Source organism: Takifugu flavidus, chromosome 8 (assembly GCF_003711565.1).
Source record: "Takifugu flavidus isolate HTHZ2018 chromosome 8, ASM371156v2, whole genome shotgun sequence".
Lineage (NCBI taxonomy): Eukaryota > Metazoa > Chordata > Actinopteri > Tetraodontiformes > Tetraodontidae > Takifugu > Takifugu flavidus.
The window spans coordinates 11,298,812-11,326,554 of NC_079527.1; the positions used below are offsets into that span (position 1 = coordinate 11,298,812).

Sequence of the window (27,743 nt, forward strand, 5' to 3'; positions counted from 1 at the left end):
GCCTCACAAACGCTGCTTAGACAGTTAAATTGCACCATCAAGTGGTGAAACATAAGGTGGCACTGGGGGTCATCTTTTTTTGCTGTTTTTCTGTCAAATGTCAGTTTTGGAACTAAGGTGTTTCCCTTTTTGCCTCTCCCCTTCTCCCTCTCTCTCTCCCTTCTTTCTTTCTCCTCTATCCCTGCCCGCCCGTTTCTCTGCCTCATTTCATTTCTGTGTTTTGACTTTCCATCTTGCTTCCAACTTGTAGAAGAAGGGATGCCCACGGAGGAGCTGGAGGCCGATCTAGGTGAGCATTTGCAACCTGCCCGCTCTCGTCCACAGTCGGCGGCTGTAATCTGCCGTTTCACCGACATGGATAAACAGGCTGCGAGCAAAAACAAACATTGATTCATATTTCAGGAGGGGAAGATGAATTCAACATGTTTATTTGCCTCCGAGGGTTCACAGTCTGTGTATTTTACCGGGGCTCGGTAAACGTGCACAAGTCTCTGTTTGTTTGTTTAAACTGTCCATAATTTATAGACCAAAAGTGTCACTATTGTCAACAAACCGCGTGCACGGAAGCAAGGAGGGAGTTACGCATTTCTTTACAAACAACAGCAGTCTGTTTCGCCACGGCGATACTGGAATTGTATATTTTTGCCGTATTTCTGCTTCCAGGACTCCAGGCTGTAACTGGATCCCTGCGATTTCACTCCCCTCTTTAACCGTGCTGTCTGTTCTTGAAGGCTGCACCACCTCAGGTGCCGTATCGAACGCCTGACAGGCCGGTTCGGGTAGCAGGAAGCCAGTCAAAATAAGACGCAATAGCTTTGTCATCTTTCAAACTTTATTGATATCAACTGCACAGGCGGTCTGTGAGTATCGATTCTGGAAGCGTCTTCGGAGTTTCTGCTGTGCTTCGGAGTAGCTGGCGGTAATTTAAGGAGGTAACAGCCCCGAAACCTGATGCAGTGGGGATGATACAGTGGGGGGAGACGGGGATGCGCCTGTAGACTGCAGCTTGCTCTCCTGCGCGGTGATTGCGCGCAAGTGTGGCGATAATATTACATTTCATTGACTGACTCTAGCGCCCGTATCCGCAGTGATTTTCAATGACTGCGAACCACCTGTCATATCCTGTTTCTGTGGCTCAGTTCTCTAAAAGGCTTTGCTCTTTCATCATTATTATTATTCAGAGTGTAATTATGGTCTTTTCTGTACTCAGAGTTGCCTCCAGGATGGGAGAGGATAGAGGACCCGGTGTACGGGGTATACTACGTAGAGTAAGTTAATCCGCGCCTCTGCATGTCAGCTGACAGAAAAGGACTTTAATGGACAATTTTTGGTGTCGTTTACGTGAGCAAAACGTTTTTTTTCTCTCTGACACAGTCATATCAATAGGAAAACCCAGTATGAGAATCCAGTGGTGGAGGCGCGGCGTAGGAAAATCCTGGAACAGCAGCCGCAGCCGCAGCCTCCAGAAGGTGAGCGGTATATTCGAGGTTCGTTTCCTGCCGTGACGCGGCACCATTTCTTTCTTTCTTTATGTGTGTGACGTCCTCTTAATTTGTCTCGTTTTCATCCGAGCTTTGGGCCCGTTTGACTTCAATGATGGCGATAAGAAAATGTCGCGCTGAGATAGAACTGAATGAGAAAGCAGCTGGCTCAAACTCGTATTGTGTTGGGGCCATAAGCCTAAAAGTTTGTGATGTTCAGGTGTTGAGGGTAGCTTTTTTCTGATTTTCTGATCCCATTTGTATCATTGATTAGCGCTATAATGAGATTCTTTGTTCAAGGTGAAATTTATCTGGTGATTTTGTCCATATTTGGCATAGAGAGCATAAATAGTTGATTTAGCAGATATTATCTTTAGAAAATACAGATCAAGGCACCAAGATTTGGAGCTGAGACTTAACTAAAAAGTGTAGCCTGTTGTAATGTTAAATATATAAACATAATAGAAAATAAAAGACCAAAGGTTATTGCAAAAAGTTACTCAACGACTGAAATTAGTATTTTCTCATTTTTTATACCATCCCAATGATCCCAGTCACGTTTGCGTGTTTCCTGAATCTCTTCTTACATTCGGCTCAGTTGACTTTGGCCCATTTGTCGGTCCGTGTTTGTGCATGTGTAACATGCTAATACACGACTGCGCCGAGTGCTTGTCCATTGATGCCTGTGTGTGACTGTGTCTGAGCAGAGTGGATAGAAGAGCATTCCTCTGCAGCAGCTCCATTAGCCAACTACGCTCCAAACCTCCTGGAGACCTACAGGGACCCTCAGGTCCCACCAACTCTACCTCCCGTCCCTGCAGGAGCCAAACGTAAACGCCTTTGTATTCTTTTACTTGTCCAATTTGTGAAGCACCAATAAATGAAGGAAATTGCTGGAGTTGCATTGAGAGAGATTCTCCTCTGGTGCAGGAGGGAAGCCTTTCTTCACCAGAAACCCAGCCGAGCTCAAAGGAACCTTCATCAACACGAAGCTGAAGAAGAGTCACCGGGGCTTCGGCTTCACGGTGGTCGGAGGTGACGAGCCCGACGAGTTTCTCCAGATAAAAAGTCTGGTTCTGGATGGACCCGCAGCCGTGGACGGCAAGATGGAGACAGGTGCAGTACATAGTGACAGTCAACAGGGGGCAGTGTTTTCATTCAAGAAAAATCTTTCCCAACCAAATCTACAACCCTGAGGAATAACTTAGATTTGTAAAGGCCGCAATGATTCAGCTTCAAGATTTAAAAGGAAAGACATTTAAATTTAAAAAAAATCAAGGCTTTATTCCACTAGGGCCACAAGAATTTAACAATTCAAATTTGCTATGTGTGAATGAGGGCAGCGGCAGTTTAGGAGACGGGGGCCAGTTCTTGTGTTGGTAAAATATGTTAACCTTCGTTCACCTCTTCAATTTGAAGTCTGTAGATCAATAGAAACAACATCTCTACTACATTTTTGTGTGTTTTTTCACAAATCACTACTTGTGGTCGACTCTGCTGAACAACACTAAAGCCTTAGATTTCCTCTCTCCAATGATAGACAGCGGTCCGTTTGAATGCTCTGATTTCCTTTCAGGTGACGTGATCGTCAGCGTGAACGACACCATTGTGCTGGGCTACACCCACGCCCAGGTGGTGAAGATCTTCCAATCCATACCCATCGGTTCCATGGTGGACCTGGCCTTATGCCGTGGCTACCCGCTGCCCTTTGACCCTGACGACCCCAACACCAGCCTGGTGACCTCAGTGGCGATCTTGGACAAAGAGCCTATCATTGTCAACGGACAGGAAACGTTTGACTCGCCTTCCAACCAGACTGGACCCATTAATGGCCTGAGGGAGCCGCGGCCGCACAGCCCCTCGGCCGACGTGGTGTCCAGTGGCTACTCCAGTGACGTGGTTACCCTGGCCTCGTCTATAGCCACCCAACCCGAGCTGATCACCATCCACATGGAGAAAGGCGACAAAGGGTTTGGCTTCACTATCGCCGACAGCCTGACGGGAGGAGGACAGAGGGTCAAGCAGATAGTGGACTACCCACGCTGCCGCGGCCTGAAGGAGGGGGACATTCTGATGGAAGTCAACAAGAGAAATGTCCAGAACATGAGCCACAACCAGGTGGTGGATCTGCTGAGCAAATGTCCCCGAGGCAGTGAAGTCACCATGCTTGTGCAAAGAGGTACGCAACGCCGATCCAGAACCAATATTTGATAACAAGGATGATTTTACCTGTTCACCAACGGAAGAAGGTGGAATTTTTTTCATCTGAAATGATGAAAGTATGCGCTGATGCCCCTCGCACGGGTGCTTGAATGTTTGGTGTGGAAAGAGTGATGTAATGAGGAAAGCGAGGTAGGGAGTGGGCGGCGGTTTGAGGCCGCTCAGGGTGGATGGGATAAAACGAGAGGAGGCAAAGAGACGGTGAGCTAGGTTAGCCCGCTGTTGGACGAGCAGATGAGTGTGGGAAGGAGTGGGAGGCTGGGTAAAGAGAAGAGAGGGAAGAAGTGGACACCAGTTCAGGGACTCTGTGTATGTGTGTGCGTGGGTGTGTGTGTGTGCCATGACTGCATCGCTGACTGTAACTCTACGCGTCTATCACGTGGACTTTGAGGCGGCTCTCTGATCCCCATTAGACGTCAACATTGGTTTGACCGACCTTTCACCTGTTGACAGACAACAGACCTCTGTTGCTGCCCAAAATCACCCGCAGACATGTTTTTCTCTCCAAAATGTCATAACACAAGTTGTCTCCTCTCTCTGACACCGATTGACATTCCGGGCCTCTCTTTTCTGGTTGGGCCTGACTCATTAAACTGCCATCCACGTTGGCTGAAGCGGATCTCTATTAGCGGAGGGTTAGAATATGCACCCTACATCAGTTTTACCCTCTAATGAGTTGACCTTGCGCTCTTCTGGTGGAACGCCGGTCATTTATTGTGATAAATGTCAGCATTATTGTCTGTACGAACGTGTGTCTAAAACCTGTATCGCTTTGGCGCAGATGGAGGAATTGTATTTTTATTCTTTCCTGGTATTTATGCCTGAGTTTAATTCATACATCACAGCATAATCAGCACTGAAACCCTCCGTTAGATCATTTTTCCCAGTAATGAAGACAAAAGGCTCTTGGCTGTGGAGCTAAAATGATGCTGCGACCTTTCCAGAGATAAGCAGCAGCTGGAGCGCAAACAGTGGTAAACCCTGGAGAGAGGGAAGGTAAAGGAAACAGGAGGCGGAGTAAAGGTGGAGTAAAGGTGGAGGATTTGCTGAACCTCTGTGAAGGTTCAGTGCCTGGATTTGTTAAGTCCAGGAGAAGACCTATGAAGAGAGAAAGCTGAGACGTAACGTACGGTTTCATGGCGTTGGGTGGTGCATTATCAGGGTTTATTACATATTTCTGTTCCCGCGTTAATTGATCCATGTGTAGATGGCAAAGATTACCTAAATTCATTGGTTACCTTCTGATGTTTGCTTAATAATAGCATATACATCCTCTATGTTAAAAAGGCTTCAGGAAATCTGATTCATATGGGCTGTAATAGTATAATCATGTGTTTTATTATAACTGAGCTGGTAAAAAAGAAGGTTTCGTTGCGGTTAAAGGACTGTCTGAATTGATTCAACCGAACAGAAACGGGTCTTAACTGATGACTTGTACTCCAGCGCTACGTTGGGATTTTGGTTAAAAAGAAGAAAAACTATTTTTGTCACAGCGCATTTGCAGGATTCTGTGGTACATTTTGTCATTTCCAATATGTGAGGCCGGTGGAAGCAAGTGCATCAAAACAAGCACAATTTTTAAAACGTTTTATTTTCTGTCGTGCTCAACAATTGGCCTCCATTTTCAGTCCTGTGGATGTTGAACACGTGAACATTTTGATAAACAAAAGTAGGTCATCGCCCAAAAGTGTTTATTAGGATTTTTACTTTGTCTCTAATAAATGCAAGAGATTTGCATTATCTATTTTTACCCTTTGGTGTATTTGCAGCACTGCTGCACTCAAAACAGTTGCACATGTAAATATGTATGCGGTAGAATGACCCTTAATTAATTTAATTAATGCTAATTATATCGTTTGGAGAATTATTTGCTGTATTCATGTTTTTGACATCCATAAAGGAGGCCAAACCAACTACAAGGCCTCCATCTTGCCTTCCCAATGTTGTTGCCATGACAATCGTGCACGGCACTCGCGTCCCCTGAGAGACGGTGAGCAGGAGAGAATATGAAAAGACGTGGAGGGAAGATATAAAATTATGAGTAAATTAAAGCAGAGCGATGAAACGGGGTAGGAAGAGACAACAAGGAAGAGTGAGACTGTAATTAAGAGCAGATGGAGAGACAATGGGATGAAAGGGCCGCAGATCTGGGAGATGGACTGGTGTTCACAGGTTTTAGCCCAACAAAGCCGATGATTATTCATGTCAGACACCCTCAAACAATGTAGAAAACCTGCAGGACCATTCTCTGGTTTGTGTGTGGGCTCTCCAAGGCCACAGCTCTGACAGCGCATCGAAGCTCCGGCCCGGCCGCTGTGCGGCACAACCAAAGGGAGGATTTTTCTCTTTTCTCACACGCGTGTTGCTATGCACCTATGCCGAAACCCACGTGGTTCATGTCATTTACGCCACTAAGAGAGTCAAACATGCCGAGAAGCCATGGTGAGGAAAAACCGGGCCGTTCATCAGGATGTTACTACTGTTCAATAATCCCCTAATTCGATTGTTTGCTGGTAATTAAGGGCGTTTACTGTGACTGAAGTATAGGAAACAAACCCCTCTCTGTCAGGCGATGCCTGCTTGCTTTGACATCCCAGTTTGTTTCCTCGTCGTCTCATTTGAATCATAATGGACACAATCTTCCTGCTCGATAACGACGGACTCGAGCCTTTTCTTGGATCAGTCCAAAAGCCTATAAAAGCCGCATTTCACTGTGGAGGAAAGCTTTGTGGAACATATCATTGATGGCCTTAGTGCGTATTCTAAATGCTATGGTAGATGCGGGGATTGGTGTGCCTGCATACAGATGCGTGACGTGCATTTGCATGGCCTTGCTTGGCTTCATGGATGCACCATATAGTTGCGTGTGTGCAGGCACACGCAATTCCCAGATTTCCTCCTCCACCCTTGCTCTTCTCATAAATGTTACATTCCTTTAAATTCCATCTTCTCTGAATCATAGGATGTACACATCAGCGGGAAGTATTAACAGTGCATCACGCCGTGCGGCACGTAAATCGGCTCATCAGCTGACTCGGCAAATCATGTACAGTCGGTGTTGAAATTTATCAGTTGCTCAAATCTTTATTCAGCCCCTCGCTCAGATTTATTGACCATCTGGCCACAGTTAAATTGCGCTTCTGCATACATGAGGCTAATGCAAATGGTGTGTGTTGACCTTTTTGCTCAGCCTCAAAGTGAATGTTGTTTCTCCTTTACTAATTCTGATAGATCATATAACCTGCTGCTGTCATTTAAACTCCTGGTGTGTGTAATCACACCTACATAATTATAATTTTCTTTCTATAGGCAATAAACACAGAGATTCACTCGTTTTCATAACCGGTAACCTGTAATCTGTGAGGGAGACGAGAGGGGATGGGTAGGTGGGGGTGCGGATAGAGAGGATAAATTATGAATTGTGTAGAGAGAGGGGCTTTTGCAGCAACAGAGAGTTTTAACATTTAATGTTTTTTTTTTCGCCAGTGCACTAGAGAGGCTAAGATGGAAGCATGCATGTAGTATTGTCAGTGGAATATTCCATTAATACCTCCCGAGTTTGCCCCCCCCCCCTCTCTCTGTGGCAGAAATAAAGAGGATTAATTCTGCACTGGCTGAAAGATCTGTGCATTTGCTAAATTTTCTGCTCCCCATACTTTGGTGCTACGACCGTGTGTTCCATTGCCTTGGCAACAACACATTGTGTCCCGGTACTGCCTCACGTTGCTCGTGCAATCATTTGTCTATTTTTGTCCCGGTGCTCTTTGCTCTATAGTAAGTGGCAGCTAAAAGGTGTTTTTTCCCCTTTGTTGTGAAGACTCGGAGCCTGTGGGATAAACGTGAATGAAAAGTTGGGCTGTGGAAGCGAAGCAGTTAAGGAGAGAGTGTGGAACGTTTCCCTCCCGATGCTGTCAGTCGACAACTTGTTCCAAGTATTAATATTTCATTAGCACAAAATGAGATTGATCTTCTTAGGGACTCTTTTCAGAAAGAGAGAGAGAGAGACGCAGCGAGGAAACAAGTTGGGGAGCACAGAAGGAAACCAGGGGGAGGGAAGAGACGGAGAGGAAAGAGAGAGGAGATCAAGCTGATCGTGTAAGCTTTTCGCAAATCAGAGGGAGAATAGAGAGGAGACAACTCAGTCGGTGCTCAGGCGATGTGCAGAAGATCGGGTGTCTCTTTGATATGATGCTCAGCCTCCGTGTAGTGATCCCATTGAAGATTTAGTGGCCAGAGTTGAGAGTTGGAGTAGCTGAAGGAAGCCGGGAGGGAAGGGGGGGGGGGGGGTGCTGTTGCATGTTGGGACCTGTAGCTCAGTCCAGCGGTGGAGGGCTGCAGCAGCATATGTCAGCCTGTCTAATGCAGATAGATCAGCAGCTCCTCTGCTGACAGCACGGAGAGAGCACCAGGCAGTGGGAGATGGCACAAGGGGGAGGAGATCACTTGGATTAGCGAGCAGCTAGCGCAGTGCGTTGCTCTGAGAGAGAGAAGGCAACGAGAAAGGGGAGAGAGAGCTGGGTCAGTTGCGCTCTCCTCTGCAGCGGCAACCGGGGTCCACCTCCTCCTCCTCCTCCTCCTCACAGGGGAGCTGCAGATTAAAGGCGAAAAGGAAAAGCAAAGAAGAGCAGATCATTAATGCTCTCTCTGTCTTTCTGCCGATGTTTCGCAGGAGTGGTACCAGCCAAGAGGAGCCCAAAGCTGGTGGTGAGTACAAGAGAACTTCGGTTCTTTTGTGTGTGCATGTCAGTTCTTCTAAAACTTCCCATTTAATCCTGCTGCTGCCATTTTCCTGTCATGGATCCTCCACTTTGATCATTTCTGCATCTTCTTTCTATCATTTCCGGCCTCATTATCCCCTTTGTTTCATCATCATACTCCTGCTGCACCTTCATCCTGTTAGCAATTAAGCACTCGTGCGCTCTGTAAGAGCGATCAGTTTTTGGGGAGGGCTGACACCCGTGACATGTGAGAAAAGGGCTCTCCCACTACAATCAGGATTGACTGGGAGGGAGGATAATAGCAGAGGATTTAGCACAGCTGAAGAAAAATGTAACACATCTCAATGTGATATTTAATTTTGCTCGTAACACGAGGAGCGCGGACAAGATTATCGACTTTGTGAGTGAGTGAGGAGCGAAAAAGCATGCGCCTCCTCATTTCCATGGCTTATCAGAACCAGATAAATCAATAATGCCTTGGAAGAAATGTGACTGCAGCCTTGTATTCCCCTCACACGATTTCAGCCCCCAGAGTTCCAAGAGGACACATTTCCCCTGTGGTCTCTGTCTGTGATGCGTTCAATGCATTCAGTAAATCAGACAAATTCTCACCCCGTGTCTTCTGCATTCAACATCTGGCACCTCTGTTAACTGGATGTTATAATTAGCGCTATTTTGAAAACATATCTCCATTCCGCAGGCGTTGCCCAGCTTGGGTCACGTGACCTGACTGGAGGAAGAGTGAGTGCTCTGCCTGGCTGCTGTCACTTTAGATTAGGTTTACAGTGAGGGAGAAATGAGCCGCCCCCTGCCCCTCGGTGTTGTGTCAGTGAAATGTCACTCTGCATGCGACTTAAAGTCAGCCTGGAACAACCATTTTACCGTACCTCCGTTCCAGAGTGGATACGGACACTGAGAACCTGCATATGCAAAACGTGGTGCACAAAAGCCTCCAAAGAAGGTCAAATTTACCTCCTTGCAGATGATGAGACCACACAAGCCTTTACTGAAGGTGCTCATTTGATTATAATGGTGAGGACAACTGCATAAACACAATCAGGAATATCTGGGAAGCGCCTGCCTCACAGAGGGTGATGCCAGGTCAGTATTTTAAGCACATTTTAATACAGGAAGAATAGAACGACCCCCTTCGGGGTCACCCAGCAGGCTTCGTTCCTGCATTCAAGACTTTGTGAATCTCGTTCCTTCACACCTTCGCGTTGTACGTTCTGCCAGCCTTGATTCGGTGAATACGTTTTCAACAACACACAAAGAGCCTTAAGAATCATAAAAGGGCAATATTCTCGTTCATTAAAATTCCCTCACATTCCGTCTGTCTTTGTCTTGCAACCATGGAAACCAAATCCTTCCTCCTCACAATTAAAGGATGACTTTTTTATTGAGGTGTTTGAATGCAAGGTCTAAAAAAAGATGACCTTGGATTTTTTTTTCTTCCACGCTGTTTCTGTCATCTCATCTCATCTCCCCTTTAACCCCGTTCTCGCTTCTCTGTCCCCTCTTTGCCCTCCACCTCCAGCGCGCATTCATCCCCGTATCTCCTGCAGACGCTCTAACATCCACGTCTCTCTTCTCTGTCCTTCCAGCACCAGTTAGAGAGGAAAGACAGCCAGAACAGCTCCCAGCACAGTGTGTGCAGCCACCGCAGCACCCACACCAACTCCCCCAGCCACCCGCCGTCTGTCATGCCCAGTGAGGCCGTGGCTCCCGCTCCTGCTGCCCCCACCCAGCCTCTGCCTGGCCTGCCCCCTCAGGACCCAGCGGACGGCACCCTCACCCTCCAGAAGAAGCCAGACCCCTTTAAGATCTGGGCGCAGTCCAGGAGCATGTATGAGAGCAGATGTGAGTATAATTCCAGCTTATTTGAGCAGTAGGGAGTTTTGCTGACTGAAGAGTTTCAGCGATTCGCACGGTTTATCCTCAGTCATCCTACGGACCTTTTAATCTGCTATAAGAGGGGAAAGTGGACTAAGGTCAAGATAAAACCTACAAAACTGCTGTCAGGTACAGAATGGGCAGATGTTGACAGATTTTCTAAAAAGAAAGTTTGGTGGCACAGAGAGATCGACCTTGTGGGACAGCAAATAGGGAGCTACAACTGTAGAAATCACAATCCTGCCTGAAGGATTTTGGTTAGCATTAAAATAACCTAGCAACATTTTGCCTCTACCGAGACTTGATTTATAACAAGGACGACCTGTCGAACTTAAAGAAAGACAAAAGGCTGATCCTCAGGATGTGATTACCACGGCTTCAGTTTTCTCAAATAATTCCACACAGCACAAGAGGGGCGGAACTGCTCTCCTGCCTTTAAGCCAGATTTAGTAACAGAATCGGAGTCATCGTGGCTGGCATGTTTTGTTACATGTGACAGCTCTTTTGCTTTAGAATGGCAGCATGCTTTCTGAAATGGCTTTACGAGTCTAGTCTGATGGATTGTTAAAGAGCCAAGAGAGAAAAAGCACCCCCCCCCCCCACCCCGGCGTGCGCCTGCTGTATTCATGCTATATCAGAGGATGTGTAGAGCAGCTCTGCTTTTAAAAGGGTGTGTGTGGGGGAAAAAAGAGGCTTGTGCAGGTGTAATAGTGGTGTGTTAGTGTCTGTGTTTGATTGGATTTAGAAGAACAAGCAAGTAAAACAAAGAGGGAAGGAGTGCTCGCTTTGCCTCTTCCAGGGTCGCGCTTTGTCCTTTTGGGTTTAGCAGTTCCGGGTCAGCAGCCATCGCTGCACTTTTAGAGTTCAGTTCAGTCACTGGGAGAACCTGAAAGTGGAAATGTCGGCAGAGCATCTGTGCGATTCAACAATATCATTTGCCTTCTGATTTACACCTTTCAAATCACCATTAGAATTTTGTTTAGTCATTACATCTTAGTGTAATCGAGGGTTTTGCTTAATATTTCTTAAAACTCAAGTTCTGCGCATATTCAGCAGTCTTCAGCTTGTCTCCCATTGGTTGTGATTGTGTCGTGGTTGTGATCCCTCCGCTGGTACACGGCGTATTATGCTGCTAGTTAGTAATTACGGTTGCCTGTAGAATCTAGGACTGCTGCTGATTAAATATTAACCAGGCCCAGGGAGGGTCGTTTTAAGCTGCTGCTGATTGGTATATCTCTTTGATAACCCCTGAAGGAGCTGCAGCTGCCTTTTGAGTCCTAATGGGAGGATGGGAGACATGGAGAAACACGATGGAAGCAGGCAAAGCGGCGCAGATCTCTCCATAATCACAGGCAGAGCAGCACTAAGAGCTATGGAAAATAGCTGAATTTCTTCCTGTTTACATGGGTTGATGTGGAGTGCTGAAGCTAAAATGGCCTTGCCACCTCTTGGTGTAGCAGCCGTGCATGCGTGGTCTGTCCCTGTGGGATGAACAGACACCGAACTGCCTGCGTCCTCGTCCACAGTCTGCTCTGTGCATGTGCTTGAAAGGATGTGCCATTTGAAAACGAGGCTTCAAACCCATTTAGGTCGGACCGCTTTGACTCAGGGTCCGATAGGAACACCACACAGGTCAATATAAGAATCTACTGCGCGTCTGAAATGATCCTGGTTGTGCTGCCGTTCCTGTCCCCACTCACTAGCAGTGTCCTTTGCTTTATATTGATTGGTTGATGGGAATTAAGCAGGAGGTAGAAGCACTAATGTCATTTATTCCAATAAAATCTATATATTCAGAGGTACCAGAGAAGCTTAGATGTTATTGATCTGCAACTAAATGTTTGGGAGCAGCTCAATGTTTCTGGGCTGGACAAGTTAATTGAGCGTAGCTTGTCTGAATGAACAGCCGGCTTAAACCCTGACAAACGGCGTTTTTCCTGCAGTGTTTGGCAGGATGGACGGCTGTATCTTACTGTATTCTCTTGTGTCTTTCAGTACCAGATTGCCAGGAGCAGGACATTTTCCTTTGGAGAAAGGACACAGGCTTTGGTTTCCGTATCTTAGGAGGAAATGAGCCCGGGGAGCCCGTAAGTGTTGCTACATGTAACAGTTCCATTAACGGGTAATTAATGAATAAACTCACCTGTGTTGTCCTGTAATTGCTTTTTGTCATTTTTTGTTTGTCCATTTTCTTTTATTTTCCTGCTCATTCTGCTTCTAAAGGAATTCTAGCAGGAAATTCTTGCATATCAGTATTTTCCACCCTGAGCTATTGCTCTCTGGAGGATCGTCCAGAGTTCTTGTTAGAAGGAGCAATGGCCGTCCCCACAGTTCCTCTGGTTGTGCACCATGTGTCAGTCTCTAAAGAATGATTAAGAAGAGAGAGAGAGAGAGAGAGAGAGAGAGAGAGAAGTGTAAATATTAATGAATGGAGGAAAATGAAATGGCAGCCAGCTTTTTGTGCAAAAAACAGTTGGGATGTAGATGTACACTACGCTCAAAGACACACACAGCCTTCCTACCAGGACCTACCAGGCTGCATTGGCAGTCTTTAGTTACACATAACTCAGAGTAATGCAACATTATAGGCTGTTTTTAAGTTAATCAGGGGTTGTATAGAGATGTTATCTCTTTGATAATCTAATTTATCCACTCTTTATACCGTGTTACAATAATGAGTGAAGATCATGTTACTGAGTTGAGGGGACAAATACCGGTAGTCATTGTCTGCTTGCCTTTTCCAGATCTACATAGGGCACATAGTGAAATACGGGGCAGCGGACGAAGACGGCCGACTACGATCAGGCGACGAGCTCATCTGTGTGGACGGCACAGCGGTGGTGGGCAAGTCTCACCAGCTGGTGGTACAGCTAATGCAGCAAGCTGCCAAACAGGGCCATGTCAACCTTACAGTCAGACGCAAGTCTTCAGGATACGGAGGTAAAGACAAAAAAGGGGCACTTATTACATTTGTGAATTCACCTGGGGCTGCTGTCGTTAGCTCAGGGTCTGGTTCAATAATGGACTTGGCTTAAACGGCCAAATAGACTAAAGTGGATGTAGTTCTAACACTGCATCAGGCATTGAGGGCAGCTCGGAAGCCCTACTTCCAGAGAGAATGAACAAAGGGAAAAGGGACATAGCTGTAAAGATGGCCGATCCAATGCGAAACCAGTAAGAATCCTAAAACATGGAATAAAGACGTTCAAGCTTGGCTCTATAATTAAAAGGGCCCGTTGCAGCTACGATAGCACCGATATCCTTGTTGGACTTGCATCTTATTCAGCCTCCAGGGGGAAAACAGGCAGCAGATGAGGCCTCAGAAATCGCCTGCTGTTGCGCAGAGGACGATGTCACTGCACATTATCACACTCCTGCGAGTCCAACTGTCGTATTTTTAAATCCCAAAGTTTTGTCCCACGGTTCTGAGCCACAGTTTTGAACACATGTATGTCACCCTGACAGTAGCTGTCTATCTGTTCTATCCATTATCTCCAGTGTCAAAGGGAGAAGGCGACGTCCCGCCATCGCCGGCCTCCTCCCACCACAGCAGCACCCAGGCTCCCAGCCTGACGGAGGGAAAGCGGACCCCCCAGGGGAGCCAGAACTCCCTCAACACAGTCAGCTCAGGCAGCGGATCGACCAGCGGCATAGGCAGCGGCGGCGGGGGCGGGAGTGGCAGCGCAGTGGTTCCCGCCTCCCTCCAGCCGTACGACGTGGAGATCCAGCGGGGAGAGAACGAGGGCTTCGGTTTCGTTATCGTGTCGTCTGTTTCGAGGCCCGACGCCGGCACCACCTTCGGTAAGTGAGCCGAACTGATCTCACAGTAATCAAGAGTGACGGAGGCTATTATTGGACTTGACTTGAGAGTTTATGGTGTTTACCAATTTTTTTTTTTACTTCGGAGCCTCAATTTAGGCCTTAATCAGACTGGACAATTTGATTGTTTGATTCTGAATATCAGAGCCTCTCGAGCTGCCCCAGAAAAACAATTTCCTAAGCAAAATATGTAAGTTCAACTCATGACTGCGAGAGATTTGAATAGTTTCATCTAAAAACCCTGGGTGGGAACGCCCCAGACCAAGGTCACATGGCCCAAGTCAAAATAAAGCTGTGATCTCCCTCCGGATCCTGCTGACGGCAGCTGTATTAGAAACACCTTCATCACAGATTCAGGCCTCACCGGCTCATTCGCTGGGTAATTGATGTCCACGCCATAGCTGTCCCCACCATTTTGGTATCGCGGCGGAGCGGCGTAATTGCGTGTATTCAAGTTGCTCGGGCGTTGATGAAGAATTGTAGATGTCCTTCTGAAACAAACTTGGTATCCTTCCGTGTGATGAATTTCCTACGCCAATGTCGTGCCAAGGTGCCTTGTTTCGGGGGCCATTATGTTGATGTACTGTGGTGTGTCGCGGAAAAAACCTAGAATGGATGAGACAGCCGCCACGCTGGCTGCCCAGGGAGTTCCTTCAGTTCAGCTAATGGTTCAAAATGCAATGAAATAATTAATATGTTATTTATAATGACACCCACGGCCGTAGAGGTGCTAGGCAACCACCTTGTGTAAACGTCCGGGAGTGTTTTCTTTGTTTACTGCGCTGTCCTGGTCTACGGTGATGGTCCCTCAGGGCGGCGAGATGAATGGACTTTCATACAGCTGTGAAACTTTACTACTACCGTGGGATTGCAACTCCCTAGGACACAAACTTGATCAAGACAGCCGCGTAACAAAACAACACTGCCTGGAGAACAATGGGTGATTGTTCACTAGTCGGTCAAAACACTACTACTGTAGATACAGGCGTTACTCAAGTGTTGGGGAGAAGGATGCATGAAGCAAGCATGTGAGGTGAGGATCCCCAGGATCCTTTCAAAGCTGTGTACACTGATTACATGACCAGTCCAATATAAAGGCTCCATATTTCACTGCTGCGTGCCCACCTTCGAGAACAGGTCTCATTTTTTTGAGCTGGTCAAGGTCTCACGTCTCTGTTGCCAGGACACCTCAAACTGCAGTAACAATGGTGTCCTCATCAATCTCTGGGGTGAAGCTGTAGTCATGATCTCATGACCAGTCTATCGATAAAGTGTCAGGGGTTTGGGCTCTGACCAGTGGCATATTCAGCTTATCGATTCATATGTCAGATGTATTTGGACATCTCCCAGTAAGACTGTGATTGCTCACTTTAATTAGCAGAATCCCTCGGGAATGTTACCATAATGTGCATGCAGAGAAATTGGCAAAAGTTAAAATTGGGTTGTAGACAGGTCAGGTGTTGCATCAAACCACCAAAAAGGGGTGACCTCCAGTCATCAGGTGTCACTGGTGTTGGTGGTTTTAATGTTGAAGCTGGTGATTCTATCAGATTTAATTGAGCTGTGGTGATTTGATTAATTAATCTATTTTTCACCCTTTCTCCCTCTTGTCTTTACTCACTCACCTTACATCACTTTCAACCATAAATCAATACTAATTCTCAATTAAAAAACTCAACGGGTGTACTGACACAAAAGTTGGAAACGCTTGTGTGGCCATGCCTCACAAAATAGGACGCATCATCGAGGGCAGCCCAGCAGACCGCTGTGGGAAGCTGAAAGTCGGGGACCGGATACTGGCGGTTAACAACTGCTCCATCACCAACAAGTCACACTCGGACATCGTCAACCTCATCAAGGAGGCTGGGAACACCGTCTCGCTCAGGATCATACCGGGTGATGGTAAGGGCCCTTTTGTTGATTTGGTGCTGTCACTCAGAGCACTTCCTGTTGGCGCTAAATCCTTTTGGCTCGGCTTGGGGAGGAGAATAGAACTGTTACAAAGACCAGCCTTCACATTTTCGGTGAGAAAAAGAGCCGAGTTTCAGGTTGGCCAGTGAAGTGCTCTGCGGAGTAGAAAAAGAGGATTAAATAAGAGTTCAAAGAGCAGAGAGCACATGCTAGCAGCATGTGTGTTTCTTTCTCGTTCATCCAACAGTAATAAAAGTAGTAGCCTTCTTGAGGTCGCTTCCTAAAGAGGTAAGAGGAGGGACTTGTCCCAGGCAGGTCGAGTGATGCACTTTCAGAGACGTCATCCTGCCAGTTGAGGTAAAATTAGTGTGGGCTGTGTTGGTTGTGCAGGTCATAAGAAACAAGAAAAGGGAAACACAAGCAAAGATGGCAAATCATTTTTCTCCCCCTGCTATTGTGGAGGCTGGGGCCGGGTTGGCCGTGAGCAAATGGAAGATGACAACATCACAGGGTGTTAGCATCAGGCCGGCTAGCGCAGCCCGAGGGGGGGGGTTCATACTTGTAGATGGCAACGTGTTGCTCTTTTGAAAATCACATTTAACACAAGGGTGGTCCTTTGTTCACGTGACCTTTCTCATCTGTGTTTGATAGAGTCTTCCAATGCTTCTCTGCTGACCAACGCTGAGAAGATCGCCACCATCACCACCACACACACACCTCACCAGTCCTCAGAATCTCGGTAAGCGTCCTGTTGTTTTTTTTCATCATTCTTCCATATTCATAGCAAATTATGTTCAATACAATACGAGTTAATGCCTTAATCCTTTTTATAGGAATAACTCAAAGTCAAAAGGAGCTCCTCCACCTCCACCCACACAAACTCAGGTGAGATTGCTCCCATCCTTTTCTGATCCACATCCAGAGCAGTCTGTAGAAACAAAGGAATCATGGAAGGCCTTCCAGGTTCTCCTGGAAAACATGCTTCCAGTCCAGTCCTTGCGGTGCCCTTGTGTGGTGTTCTGCACTCTCCTCACAGACTATTGCATTAATTATTCATGCAGTACTGTACAGTCATTGACATTCTGTCCACATTTACGGGGGGGACAGGTTAGTTTGGACGATTAGTCCTGAAATTTGGGTTCACCTTCGGACTCCCGTGTACGCTGTGGATTAGTTTCTCCTCGTCTCTTTCGTAGGAGGCAGAGTTTTACTCTGTGGACCTGGAGAGGGACAGTAAAGGTTTCGGCTTCAGCTTGAGGGGAGGACGGGAGTACAACATGGACCTATACGTGTTGAGACTGGCCGAAGACGGCGCTGCTGTCAGAAATGGCAAGATGAGGGTAAGCGTATGCTTCATTCCGCCTCTGCACACCCTCTGACTCAGCTCCTGAGAAAATAACCCCTCCATCTCTGTTTCAGGTGGGAGACGAGATCTTAGAGATTAATGGGGAGAGCACAAAGAACATGAAGCATTCCCGTGCCATAGAGCTGATCAAGAACGGTGGGCGTAGAGCTCGGCTTGTCCTCAAACGGGGGGACGGGTCGGTACCAGAATACGGTAGGTCGATATGTTGAGGCCATGTTAGGATACATCTTCAGGAGTGATTTAAGGTGCTTTCTGATCCATCAATTTAGAGCAAACTGCCGCCGTTTCAGCCCAGGAGAGAGTTGTCAGACATTGCTGATAAATGCAACACCAGAGATTTGTGATCAACAAGAAACTCATTAATTCTCTAATGAAACACAGCGGAAAAGTTTCACGGCTCAAGGAATATTCCCTCCCAACGGCGCACTTCTTGACTGAATGTTCCTCTCCCACTTTCTCTGAACTCCTCGGGTTTATTTGGGGGTTTGCTGTCTGTCGTGTCTCTCTGTAAAGTAGTAATATCTTTCACAACAAACCCTTCTTCTCTCTGTTATGATGCTGAGGCTCGTCTGTTTTGTTTTTCCTCTCTCTATTCCTCCTTCCTCTCTCTCTCTCTCTCTCTCTCTCTCTCTCTCTCATTTCTGGGCTCTTCCTCCTCTCTCCAGCGATGATGGCTCCTCATCTCGCTGTTGGTACTATGAGGAATGACAAGATGGGAGAGCCCTGTTTCTACCTAATGGGCCAAAATCAGACCACGGTTTGTAGCCAAATCTGTCCCAGTTCACCATCCCCGCTCAAAACTTTCCTTTCGATTTTATCCACCCCTTCAGCTCATCCTCACCTCAACTCCACATTGTGCATTTGCCCCTGGGTTTGCCTTCTGTTAGTATGCATGCTTCCTGTGTTGTCATGCCTGAACCGAAGATACGCACAACTTCTGTGAAGCCTCTCTATGATGTGCAGCGGGCATAAATAATTCTGACTGCTCAAAGCTCATCATGTGCTGCTGCTTTAGCAACATGTCCAGGCTACCTGCAGCTAAACACGCTCTTTATTTCTTTTTTCTTTTTTTGCTTTGTTGTAAGTAACCCCTGCCCAAACACTCGCCACTGTGCTGCTCCTGCTGTTGCTTCTGGCATTGCCTTGTATCAGCCTGATAGAGGAAATGTATCACAGATGCATTTTTGTGTTTTCAAACTGTAAACAAGACATCAACATCATTTACTGTATGCCTGCTGTCTTCAGTGATATATGTTCACATCTATATGAAAGAGGGCTGGGTGATATGGCCTGAATGAGAGAGAAAATCAAATCTCTTCCAAGTTAAACTTGAAAATTGACCATTGGTTCTTGTATACGGAGGCTCCAAAAGAAATATTTCCCAGCCCCGACATATATGTCACAATCAAAGTCTTCCAGAGGTGAAACTGTCCCTCCTCAACATTCTTGTGTTGCTTCTTCTACAGACGGCAGTGACGGGCACCCTCCCACACCCGGGACACAAAACACTCCGGAAGTGAGAACACTGCCACCCAGCAGCAGATATCACACCTCATCGGAGTCCAGTTATCCACCAGACCTTCACAAATCATCATACCAGGAGGACTCTGCACGTGGCCGAGACAGGGATGGGAGGGACAGGGCTGGGTCAGATCAGATGGACTATCAAGGCCGGCAATTCAACCCCCACTATCACCACACCTGGAATAATAATCAGAGTCTAAGCATTCCCGCTGGGCACGCTCTAGAAACCAGTAACAGCAACAGCAGTGTCACCAAGAAGAGTCGAGGCCGCAAAGTCAAGAAGTCCGAGTCGGAAAGCGGCATCTCTAAACTCCTAAAGACTCTGCGGAAGGACAGCTCGGGGAAAAAGGCTGCAGCTGCTGAAAAACTGCGGGGACGAGAGCTCTCGACCAGTTCAGTGTCGGAGGGGACGGTTCCTCGGCGGCGCCGTGGCTCCCTTGACCACTCACCTACCCGAAAGCGTGCCTCGTCTCCCGATCGCCGGAGGGCCAAGTCGATGGACCGGAGGGCCGAGCGGTCGCACCGGGAACGCACACCTGAACGGGAGCACGATGACGGAGGTTTCCTCGCAGTCACCCCCGAGCGCAAGTTCTACGAACGCAGGCTCTTGAAGGACTCGCAGACGGCTGGGCGGGTCAGGGAAAACGGAACCCCTGAGCGCACCAACAGCAACGGCGACTCCTTGTCTCTCCCCAGGGGCCGCACGTACGACAGAGGCACAAAGAACGGCAACCTCCTGAGAGACTCATCCTCGGAGAGGAGGGAGGAGAGGTATCGGACGAATGGGACACCGGAGAGACGATACAGAGCGGAGCGGGACTCTTCCCCTGACAGCAACTACAGCCGCGACGAGCTGAACTATGCAGCAGCGCCCAGACTGAAGGACTACTACAGCATGATGAAGAACAACACTGCACACAACAATGCTGCCTACAACAACACGGGCCCTTACAATAACGCTGTAGGCAACAGTCCAAACCAGCTCCCAGAGCCTAAGAGACGGCTGTACAAAGACAGCCCTAAAGACCTCAGCATCTAGAGCAGAGATCCCCCTCACCCCTGCACCTCTCTCTCCTCTACCTGTGCAAACTACGTTCTGTACACTGGAAGTGGATTTCTGAGGACACTAACGCTTGTGCTTTATTTGTTTACTGGTTTATTAACTGATTGGACGGACTCGACTTGTGATCCCACCCTGAGATTCATAAAACAGCAGGAGTACAATCCTTCTATCAGTTCATGCCGGTTGTTTTGTCATGGTTATAGTTTATAATTTTGAACATAACAGACGTCGTTGTACTATAGATAAGGTATTGTATGTGCCTGCATATGAAATCAGTGATATTGCTTTTTTCGTAAGCATTTCTGAAACTAAATAGTGTTTCCTCAGAGGTATGGGATATTCTTCCAGTTGTGGTAACTTGTACCTACTAGGCTTGTTTTTCCACTTGTTTTTAGATGTCGTTTCCATCCCCGACCTGCTTTGCTGAACAAACTATAGCACAAGACACTGGTTAAGAACTGTGAGAGTCACATTGGACACAATCTAAATTCAAGATCCGACGGAAAGTAATAATTATATATACACACATGACCTTTTTTACATTCGTATTTATTTTTAATTCGGCACATATTTTGCACAAGCTTTACATTTATAATTACAGAGATGGGAGTGTACACTGTACCTGGAGATGCATGCTGGTGTTGCATCCTTGAAATGTGTGGCAGCTCACCCTCCTCGGCATAAATACAGAACTAGGGGGGGAGGGACAGATAACATTTAGAAACGTTTCCTACCCAATGTTTGAAATCGGGCCCAGAATTTACAGGAAAGGAATCAGAACATCGACAAGGGAAATTAAATGGAATTAACTAAATTGGTCTCTCTAAATTGTGCTTGAGTCTGAGCCATAATCTGCAGTTAAAATGGGATTTTATGTATCAAATAAACCAGAAATAAAGGAGGATAAATAATCCCTGTGCAAGGTGATTGTGCACACCTGGGCAGAGTTTAACCATGTTCTGGTGGTTCTGTTGGAGAATAATCTCCATGTGCTCAGTCCTGTGGATCACCACCCCTGCCCACCTCCTGGGTCACGACACAAACAACCTGACGCTGTTTGTAATTCTGAAAAAGGAGATGACCGACCTGCCATGCTGAGCCACACTGTCACGCCACTGGAAGTCTGACTGCTGCTTTCTAACGTGTTCTGTCTGTATTCTGTTTTATGTTTCATTAGAAAACTAAAGATTATATTGGCTAAACCACGACTAAAGCGTTATTTGATCACTGTCGTTGCCATGGTACTGTATTAACAGAAGAAAATATAACTACACATAAGGTCTGTCGGGCCCACCCACTGTAAAGAGTTTTTTTTTTCCATATGTAACTATTAGGAACCCATCACGGAATAAAATGTTGCCTTTTTCTTGTACAAAAGAGAAATTTATGAGAACCCTCAGCAGTGAGGAATGTGATATTGTGTTTATATCTCTGAAATGGACCTGACAATTTATGAGAAATATGTTGATTTACTCTTGATCAGGTATGTAAAGACATTTTAAAATGAATGACTGTATTTGGTCAACCCATAACTGTTTGATGGTTTGAATCTCTCTCGATGGTTAGCCTGCCTTTGTATTATAAAGCACTTGTATGCAGTCTGTGTTCTGAAAAAGCATTAGTTCTTGCATTGTGCTCTGAACATAATGCTGTCTATGTGTTGATAAAGCAGTACATGTATATGGGCCAATCTCTCTCTTTCTTTTATAAATCTATGCATATATAAATATTACATTGTTCATAGCTTTATTTGACCCATGAAGCTATACATAACATTAGTCTAAGTACAAGTAGATGTGAACTAGCTTCTTCTTTCCCTGAGATGGATTACAATGTATATGTAGCTATCAAAAAAGTCTGTGAATGCTATTTTTATTATCAAATAAAAATTTTCAATACAAATTCTAAATGGATATGTATTCATGCATAGCCAGTTTATTGTCTCTGGAGATTCTGTTCTTTGAAATATGCAACTTTAGAGAAAAGTGGGGAAATGGAAGGCTGGAACAGCTAAAGGACCCTGTGGGAAGGCACAATTTGTGTTACTTGACTGTGTTTCTAGGTCCAAAAAAATGTGGCACATACGGTGCAACGTTATCCTCCATTAAGCATTGTACTGGGGTTTGGTTGAAATGTCAGAAACATTTATGGCGACATCTGCTGCAGTTAGAATTTGATTTTCTTTTTGACATTTTATCAAAGCAGATGAGAGGAAGAGTAGCTGCAGAAATGTTTTAGCTAATTAGACACTTAAGACACTTAACTGAGACGCCATTGATAATTAGCTCTCTTCTCTAATTAATAAGCTAAAATTGTATCACGCCAATGAATCTAAATTGGTCGGACCGTTCAAACACACCAACGGGTTCAAACACACAGAAGTGTTTAAGATTGTTTAATTTTTAACAGCTGGACTTATAAGAAAATGACCACATTACCATTTGTGTGTCCCGTGTTGGCATTAGAGTATTTTAATTTGGTGGACGCTGCTAAGAGAATGAAAAGATCCCATTAAAGTGGATTTTATTGACTTTTAAGATGACTAAGGTCATTATGAGAGCTTTTCTGTATTTGATCTTGCACCACAGACATCCTTCATGCTGCATTTCTGAACCACTTACTCACACATTTTAACACTATTAAAACTACATTTACATGCACACTTAAAGGCATACTTTTAAAACATGCACTTTAGGTTTCAGGGCTGAAGAAACAGGATCCTTCAGACAGGTTTTTGTATTAGGCAGACTGACTTCTGGGTAGGACAGCAGAGCTACGACGTGGGCCCATATACACTGTGGTTCTCTGTGGGGTCAGAGAAATGTTCTGGATAAAAATAAAAACGGAGATCTAAAGGAATTGCACTGACAAAAAGTGTGACTATAGATAAAATCAGCTCAATGCAAAGGCAAACTCTGTGTTTATAATCAATGCATAAACACTGATGCGTTATTATATATGATTTAAGAACTAAACCCAGGAGTGAGGACGTCTCTGTAATGCTGATTTGTCTTTATTCATTAAGTTGCGGTTGACCTCTCATTAATGTGATTAATAATGTCGACCACTTGAGTTGGTATAATGCAGCGTATATTTATCGGTTATTAATGCTGCCATAATCCTCAAGGTAGAACAGGATTTAAGACCAAGGTGACCTGTGGCTGAAACGAGATTATACCAACTAGACACTCCAGACACCTCTGGATCTTCATGCTAGGTATGAAAATATTGGTTGTAAAGTAGAAAACTGACTCAAGACAGAAGTGCATTGTGAACTCTTTATTCACATTTATTCATCTGCTACATTCACCCAAACTGCAAGTAAAACATCAACGGAAAAAGTAATTTGCAAAGTGCATTTTATTTGCCTTTAATTTGCCTCGATTACATGCTTCTACGTTCAAAAATAAGCCAGTATCATATAGGATCCAACTGTAAAAGATTTTTTTCCCTTCCTTTGAGGAAAAAAAAAAACTCAGATAGTAAGTCGGATGGTTTTATATACAGGACCTTCCCTGAGACTGTCTGTACGTTGAACCAACTTGTTTGTAAAAATACAAAAAAAAAAAAGGAGGTTGTTTCTGTGGATGTGAGCCTGCAGTCGTTTCCCGGGGGTGCAGAAGTCTTCTTCTCGTGTGACGGACCCTTGAGGCTGTGGTGAAAGCCCCTTTACGCAGGAGACACAGAACTGGAGGAGACGGAAGAGGCCTCGGTCTTGGAAGTAGTGGACGCGCCCTCTTCCTCCTCGAAGGGGTTCTTTCCGCAGCACAAGGTGGTGATCATGCAGTGGCGGAACTGCTTGTTCATGCAGATGTAGATCATCGGGTTGTAGATGGAGGAGCTCTTGGCAAAGAAGGCCGGGATGGTCATGAAGACGGGTCCAAACTCAGAGCCCTGATGTGTGAAGATCCACCAGGCCACACCAGCATATGGTAACCAACATACCAGGAAGGAAATGACCATGAGAATGACCATGCGGGTGACCTCCCTCTCAGCCCTCTGGGTGGTCTCGGACTCTTGCTGGGCAGCAGCGGCCTCCTTGACGGCGCAGAGCAGACGGCCGTAGCAGAAGAAGATGATTATCAGTGGAATGAGGAAGTGGCAGACGAACATGTAGATAACAAAGGACTCGTTATTGAATCCCTCTGCACGGGTGTAGTAGTCGACTCCGCATGAACACTGCATGCCCTCAGGGATGTAACGGGACCAGCCGACGAGAGGGGGAACGGCACAGGCAGAGGCCATGATCCAGGTGAAGGCCAAACCCATGATTGCGTGATTCTCCCCGAAGCGGAAGTTGCTGATGGGCTTGCAGACGACCACCCACCTTTCAATAGCCAAAACAACTAGCGACCAGAGGCCAATCTCACCTCCCAGGGTGGCGAAGAAGCCTTCCAGATTGCAACCAAGGCGTCCAAGCACAAAGTAGCCGTGCATAGAGGTGTACATCGTTGTGGTGAATCCTCCGAACACCATGAAGAGGTCGGCGACTGCCAGGTTGAGCAAGATGTAGTTTAGAGGGGTCCGCAGCTTCTTGTGTTCAATGGTGACATACAGAGTGAGGAAGTTGATGGGGAAGCCGAGAAGGATGAGCAGGAACATGTAGGCACCCAGAGCGGCGTAAGCTGCTGGGTTGACGAGATAGTACTGAGGGTAATCATAAGGACTCCGGACGATGCCGGTGGTGTTTACCATAGGGACATAGAAAAATGGTCCCTCCGTGCCGTTCATGGTTGCAGCTCGTTGGGATCAGCCCTTCAGTGGTTCTTCTGGCTGGCAAGAAGAGTGACAGAGGGGGACCTTGTTACAGAGGAACCCAGGCCTGGTTTTTAAAGGCCCGCCTCGGATTATCACTTTCCAAATCCGTCAGCACAAAATGATTTAGGACACCGTTAATATCTAATCCAGCCGTCACTGCAAACAGAACTGATCGCTCATCAAGATATTAAGGTTACACCTGTCCACGTCTATGAAGAAGTGATGAATTAATGCTTATTTTATTTCCAGAATACATCAACACTCCTTTCTGATGAATGAATGGGGATACAAAATGACAGTTTCAAGAAAATTCAACAACTATAATACAGTCTGTCTAAATAGTATTCAATATATTAAAGTTTATTACTGTATTCATTTAAAGTTTTGATATTATTTTGTATAAAGTTATAAAATTAATACAGAATGACTTCATTTGAACATACTGACCAAGATATTTCAGATGAAATATGACAAGCAAAGGAGCTCATCTTTTCAAACAAATGGAATTTTGAAAACATAAATCCTAAAAAGATCATTAGCAAATTCTTTGCTGGTTATTTATTTATGCATGAAAATCATCAGAAGCTGAGAATGACTCATGGACAAGAGAATAAAAGTAAGAAAATAATTATTATTTAATGGTTTCTTCAGGAATCATCACAGAAAAGCTATTTTAGACTCTCGAAGCTACCAGATATATAAAGAACATCTGTGTGTGATCGTGTATGAACTAATGATCAACAATTTGTCCTAAATGAGGAGCAGTGGAGGTGAGACTGAGGTGCCTCAGCTGTTCATAAAGAGCTCAGCACTTTCCTAATGGGTGTTGTCTTTGGGGCTTATGTACGTGTTACTCTCACCAGCTCTGATGGATTTAATGTCACTAAGGGTTATTCTGACTTGGCCGGAGCTGCAGCATCTTCAGATGTGATATTTGATATAGGTACTTTTTATTTACTATCCCATTTTCAGTGTCATCATCTCTTTCTTTTCGGTGAAACTTTACTTTTGCTGTTCCTAACAACCTTATTACAGCCTCTGTTCAATCAGTTACCATCGTCAGACAAGTATAGTTTATTTGCACCCTCTATTTTTGGCCCTTTTCAAAAGTAAGCCAGAAAACTTCTAAGCTACTGAATAAGCTTAAATGTAATAAAGCCCCTCACAGATAAGTAAGTATAGGTTATGGTTTAAATTATTGTAAAAAGCTCCAATGAATAGCTACTTCATTTGAAACTGAGAGTCATTATTTCACATGTGCTTCAGTTTAGGTTGTAGTTTGGGTTTTGGGTTTTTATTTTTAAAATGTGCATTGCAGAATTAATACTCTGTTTCTCATTATCTGACTATCTCAGTGAAATTTGCAATATAAATATTCTGTTCAAGAAATAAAGTTATTAAATGAAAGACGTGCACAGTGGTTCAGACTAAAATCATTTGCACTGGCAGGGAGTAATATCCAGGAGATCATCTTTATAAGCTCCTAAGACTCTTTGCTGCGTTGTGGTGACCTTTGCTGCCACCTTCTGGGAGCCCAACGAACTACAACAACAGACTGGAAATGATCTTTTTATCACTATATAAACAAACAATCAGTGCCTTAATTTTAAAATCCCTACTCGTATAACAGGTGTTTATTAGGTGTATGGCTGCTGTGAAATACACAAGCGGTACAACTTTATTACACACTCCAATGAACACGATGCAGAGCTGTCTGCCCCATTGCTCTGGGACTCAAAGGGTCGATTTCCTCTCAGGCTACAAACTTACAGACCCCAAAAAAATGAGAAATATATAAATAAATAAAAAGTGGTGAGCTGAGAAAACTGCATATTCAAATGTGCTCACAATTTCAACAAGTTGAGGTGACACGTTAAAAAAAGATAAATAAATACAAATGTCTGGGAAGCAGCAATCTTGAGTTCCAACAATGACCTCGTAGCCTCGTCCTCATAAATAGTACATGACTTTTTCCCAGAAGGACACAGAGGACACAGCCTGGGGGTGTGCTAATAAGTGAAGCAGGGACACTGAGGTTGTAGAGGAGGTTGTAGAAGTCAGATTTATAGAGAAGACAGAATAACTGACCTCCTCGTTTGGTGCTGGGATTTATGTGTTATTCCTGAAATTTAGCCAAACAAATCTTGCGTACGTTCAAACAGCCCATCTGACATTAAATTTTTTTTCCCCCTGCGTATGAAGATGACTAGTTTTTTTTTGAGGACAAGTGTGTGGGCAGAGTGATGCTGTCTCACTCTGCCCACAGGAACTCTCTTGCTGAGTGACCGGTAGAGAGGAGGGAACACTGTGACCAGGACATGGCACATTCCACACCACCAGCTCCCACATACATTTCACACCAAGATTATACATCATCGGGCCCATAACAGCAGAGACAGCATGAGCCAGTCTAGGAATGTCTCTTTTTTTTGACATCTTCCATCCAGCAGGTTCATATTTGGCCTTGCTGTTGTGGTGTTTTGATGATAAATGGGTCATGTTTCATGATCACATCGTCTCGGATCTGAAATATTTGGGTTTGAGGATGCAGTTGAGATAAAACAGGTGAAAAAACCCCTCTCTATCACGTATTCATATGCAGAAATTTTAAATCAATAAATTCCAGTTGAGAAAAAAAGACCAAAAGACCAAAATCATGGACTTGATATGTAATAAGGATGTTTTAAAATGTACTTAATGCTACCAGTTCATTTATTTTTCCCTTGTAAGTAGATAATTATCTTTTGGGGTCCAAATTAATCGATCTCTAAACTCTAGACCAATATGAAAAATAGATCTTTCATTCCAGACATTAATGCTGTCTTTTCTTGAGTTCAAAAGAATCGGACGCTGCCCTTACAACCGCTACCAGCAGGGGGCGCCGTTAAACTTCGCTGCTGCCTGACATGCGTCTTATTACCGATTCTACAGCAGTAGCCTGGAGCAACGGTTACATCTCCTGCCTAACACATCTGACCAGATGGATCAGG

General features: G+C 45.4%; 2 protein-coding genes across 10 annotated transcripts in view; one reads left to right on the forward strand and one right to left on the reverse strand.

The window, feature by feature from the left end:
* LOC130530017 (membrane-associated guanylate kinase, WW and PDZ domain-containing protein 1-like) overlaps positions 1-21,904 on the forward strand; it is a 48,771-nt gene extending 26,867 nt beyond the window's left edge. For 4 of the 9 annotated variants that reach the window (XM_057040827.1, XM_057040830.1, XM_057040833.1 and 1 more), the window contains 17 exons: positions 222-289; positions 1,211-1,268; positions 1,375-1,487; positions 2,189-2,311; positions 2,412-2,597; positions 3,058-3,660; positions 8,371-8,405; positions 10,024-10,279; positions 12,308-12,399; positions 13,057-13,252; positions 13,811-14,113; positions 15,830-16,033; positions 16,694-16,781; positions 16,876-16,927; positions 17,239-17,382; positions 17,462-17,600; positions 18,875-21,904. In XM_057040827.1, coding sequence (XP_056896807.1) covers positions 222-289; positions 1,211-1,268; positions 1,375-1,487; positions 2,189-2,311; positions 2,412-2,597; positions 3,058-3,660; positions 8,371-8,405; positions 10,024-10,279; positions 12,308-12,399; positions 13,057-13,252; positions 13,811-14,113; positions 15,830-16,033; positions 16,694-16,781; positions 16,876-16,927; positions 17,239-17,382; positions 17,462-17,600; positions 18,875-19,971 — 3,757 coding nt within the window. In that variant the 3' untranslated portion in view covers positions 19,972-21,904. Of the gene's footprint in view, positions 1-221; positions 290-1,210; positions 1,269-1,374; positions 1,488-2,188; positions 2,312-2,411; positions 2,598-3,057; positions 3,661-8,370; positions 8,406-10,023; positions 10,280-12,307; positions 12,400-13,056; positions 13,253-13,810; positions 14,114-15,829; positions 16,034-16,693; positions 16,782-16,875; positions 16,928-17,238; positions 17,383-17,461; positions 17,601-18,073; positions 18,166-18,874 lie in introns of all 9 variants that reach the window. The other 5 variants (XM_057040828.1, XM_057040835.1, XM_057040834.1 and 2 more) reach the window with 4 other exon arrangements.
* A 1,355-nt stretch (positions 21,905-23,259) lies between these two features.
* On the reverse strand, positions 23,260-24,799 carry LOC130530059 (rhodopsin). The gene has a single exon (XM_057040931.1). It carries the CDS (start codon positions 24,724-24,726, stop codon positions 23,665-23,667), a length of 1,062 nt encoding a protein of 353 aa, XP_056896911.1. The 5' UTR covers positions 24,727-24,799; the 3' UTR covers positions 23,260-23,664.
* Positions 24,800-27,743: the final 2,944 nt, after the last annotated feature.

Excerpts from the sequence above, each read along its gene's own strand:
- LOC130530059 (XM_057040931.1), bottom strand. The coding sequence starts at position 24,726 with ATGAACGGCACGGAGGGACCATTTTTCTATGTCCCTATGGTAAACACC.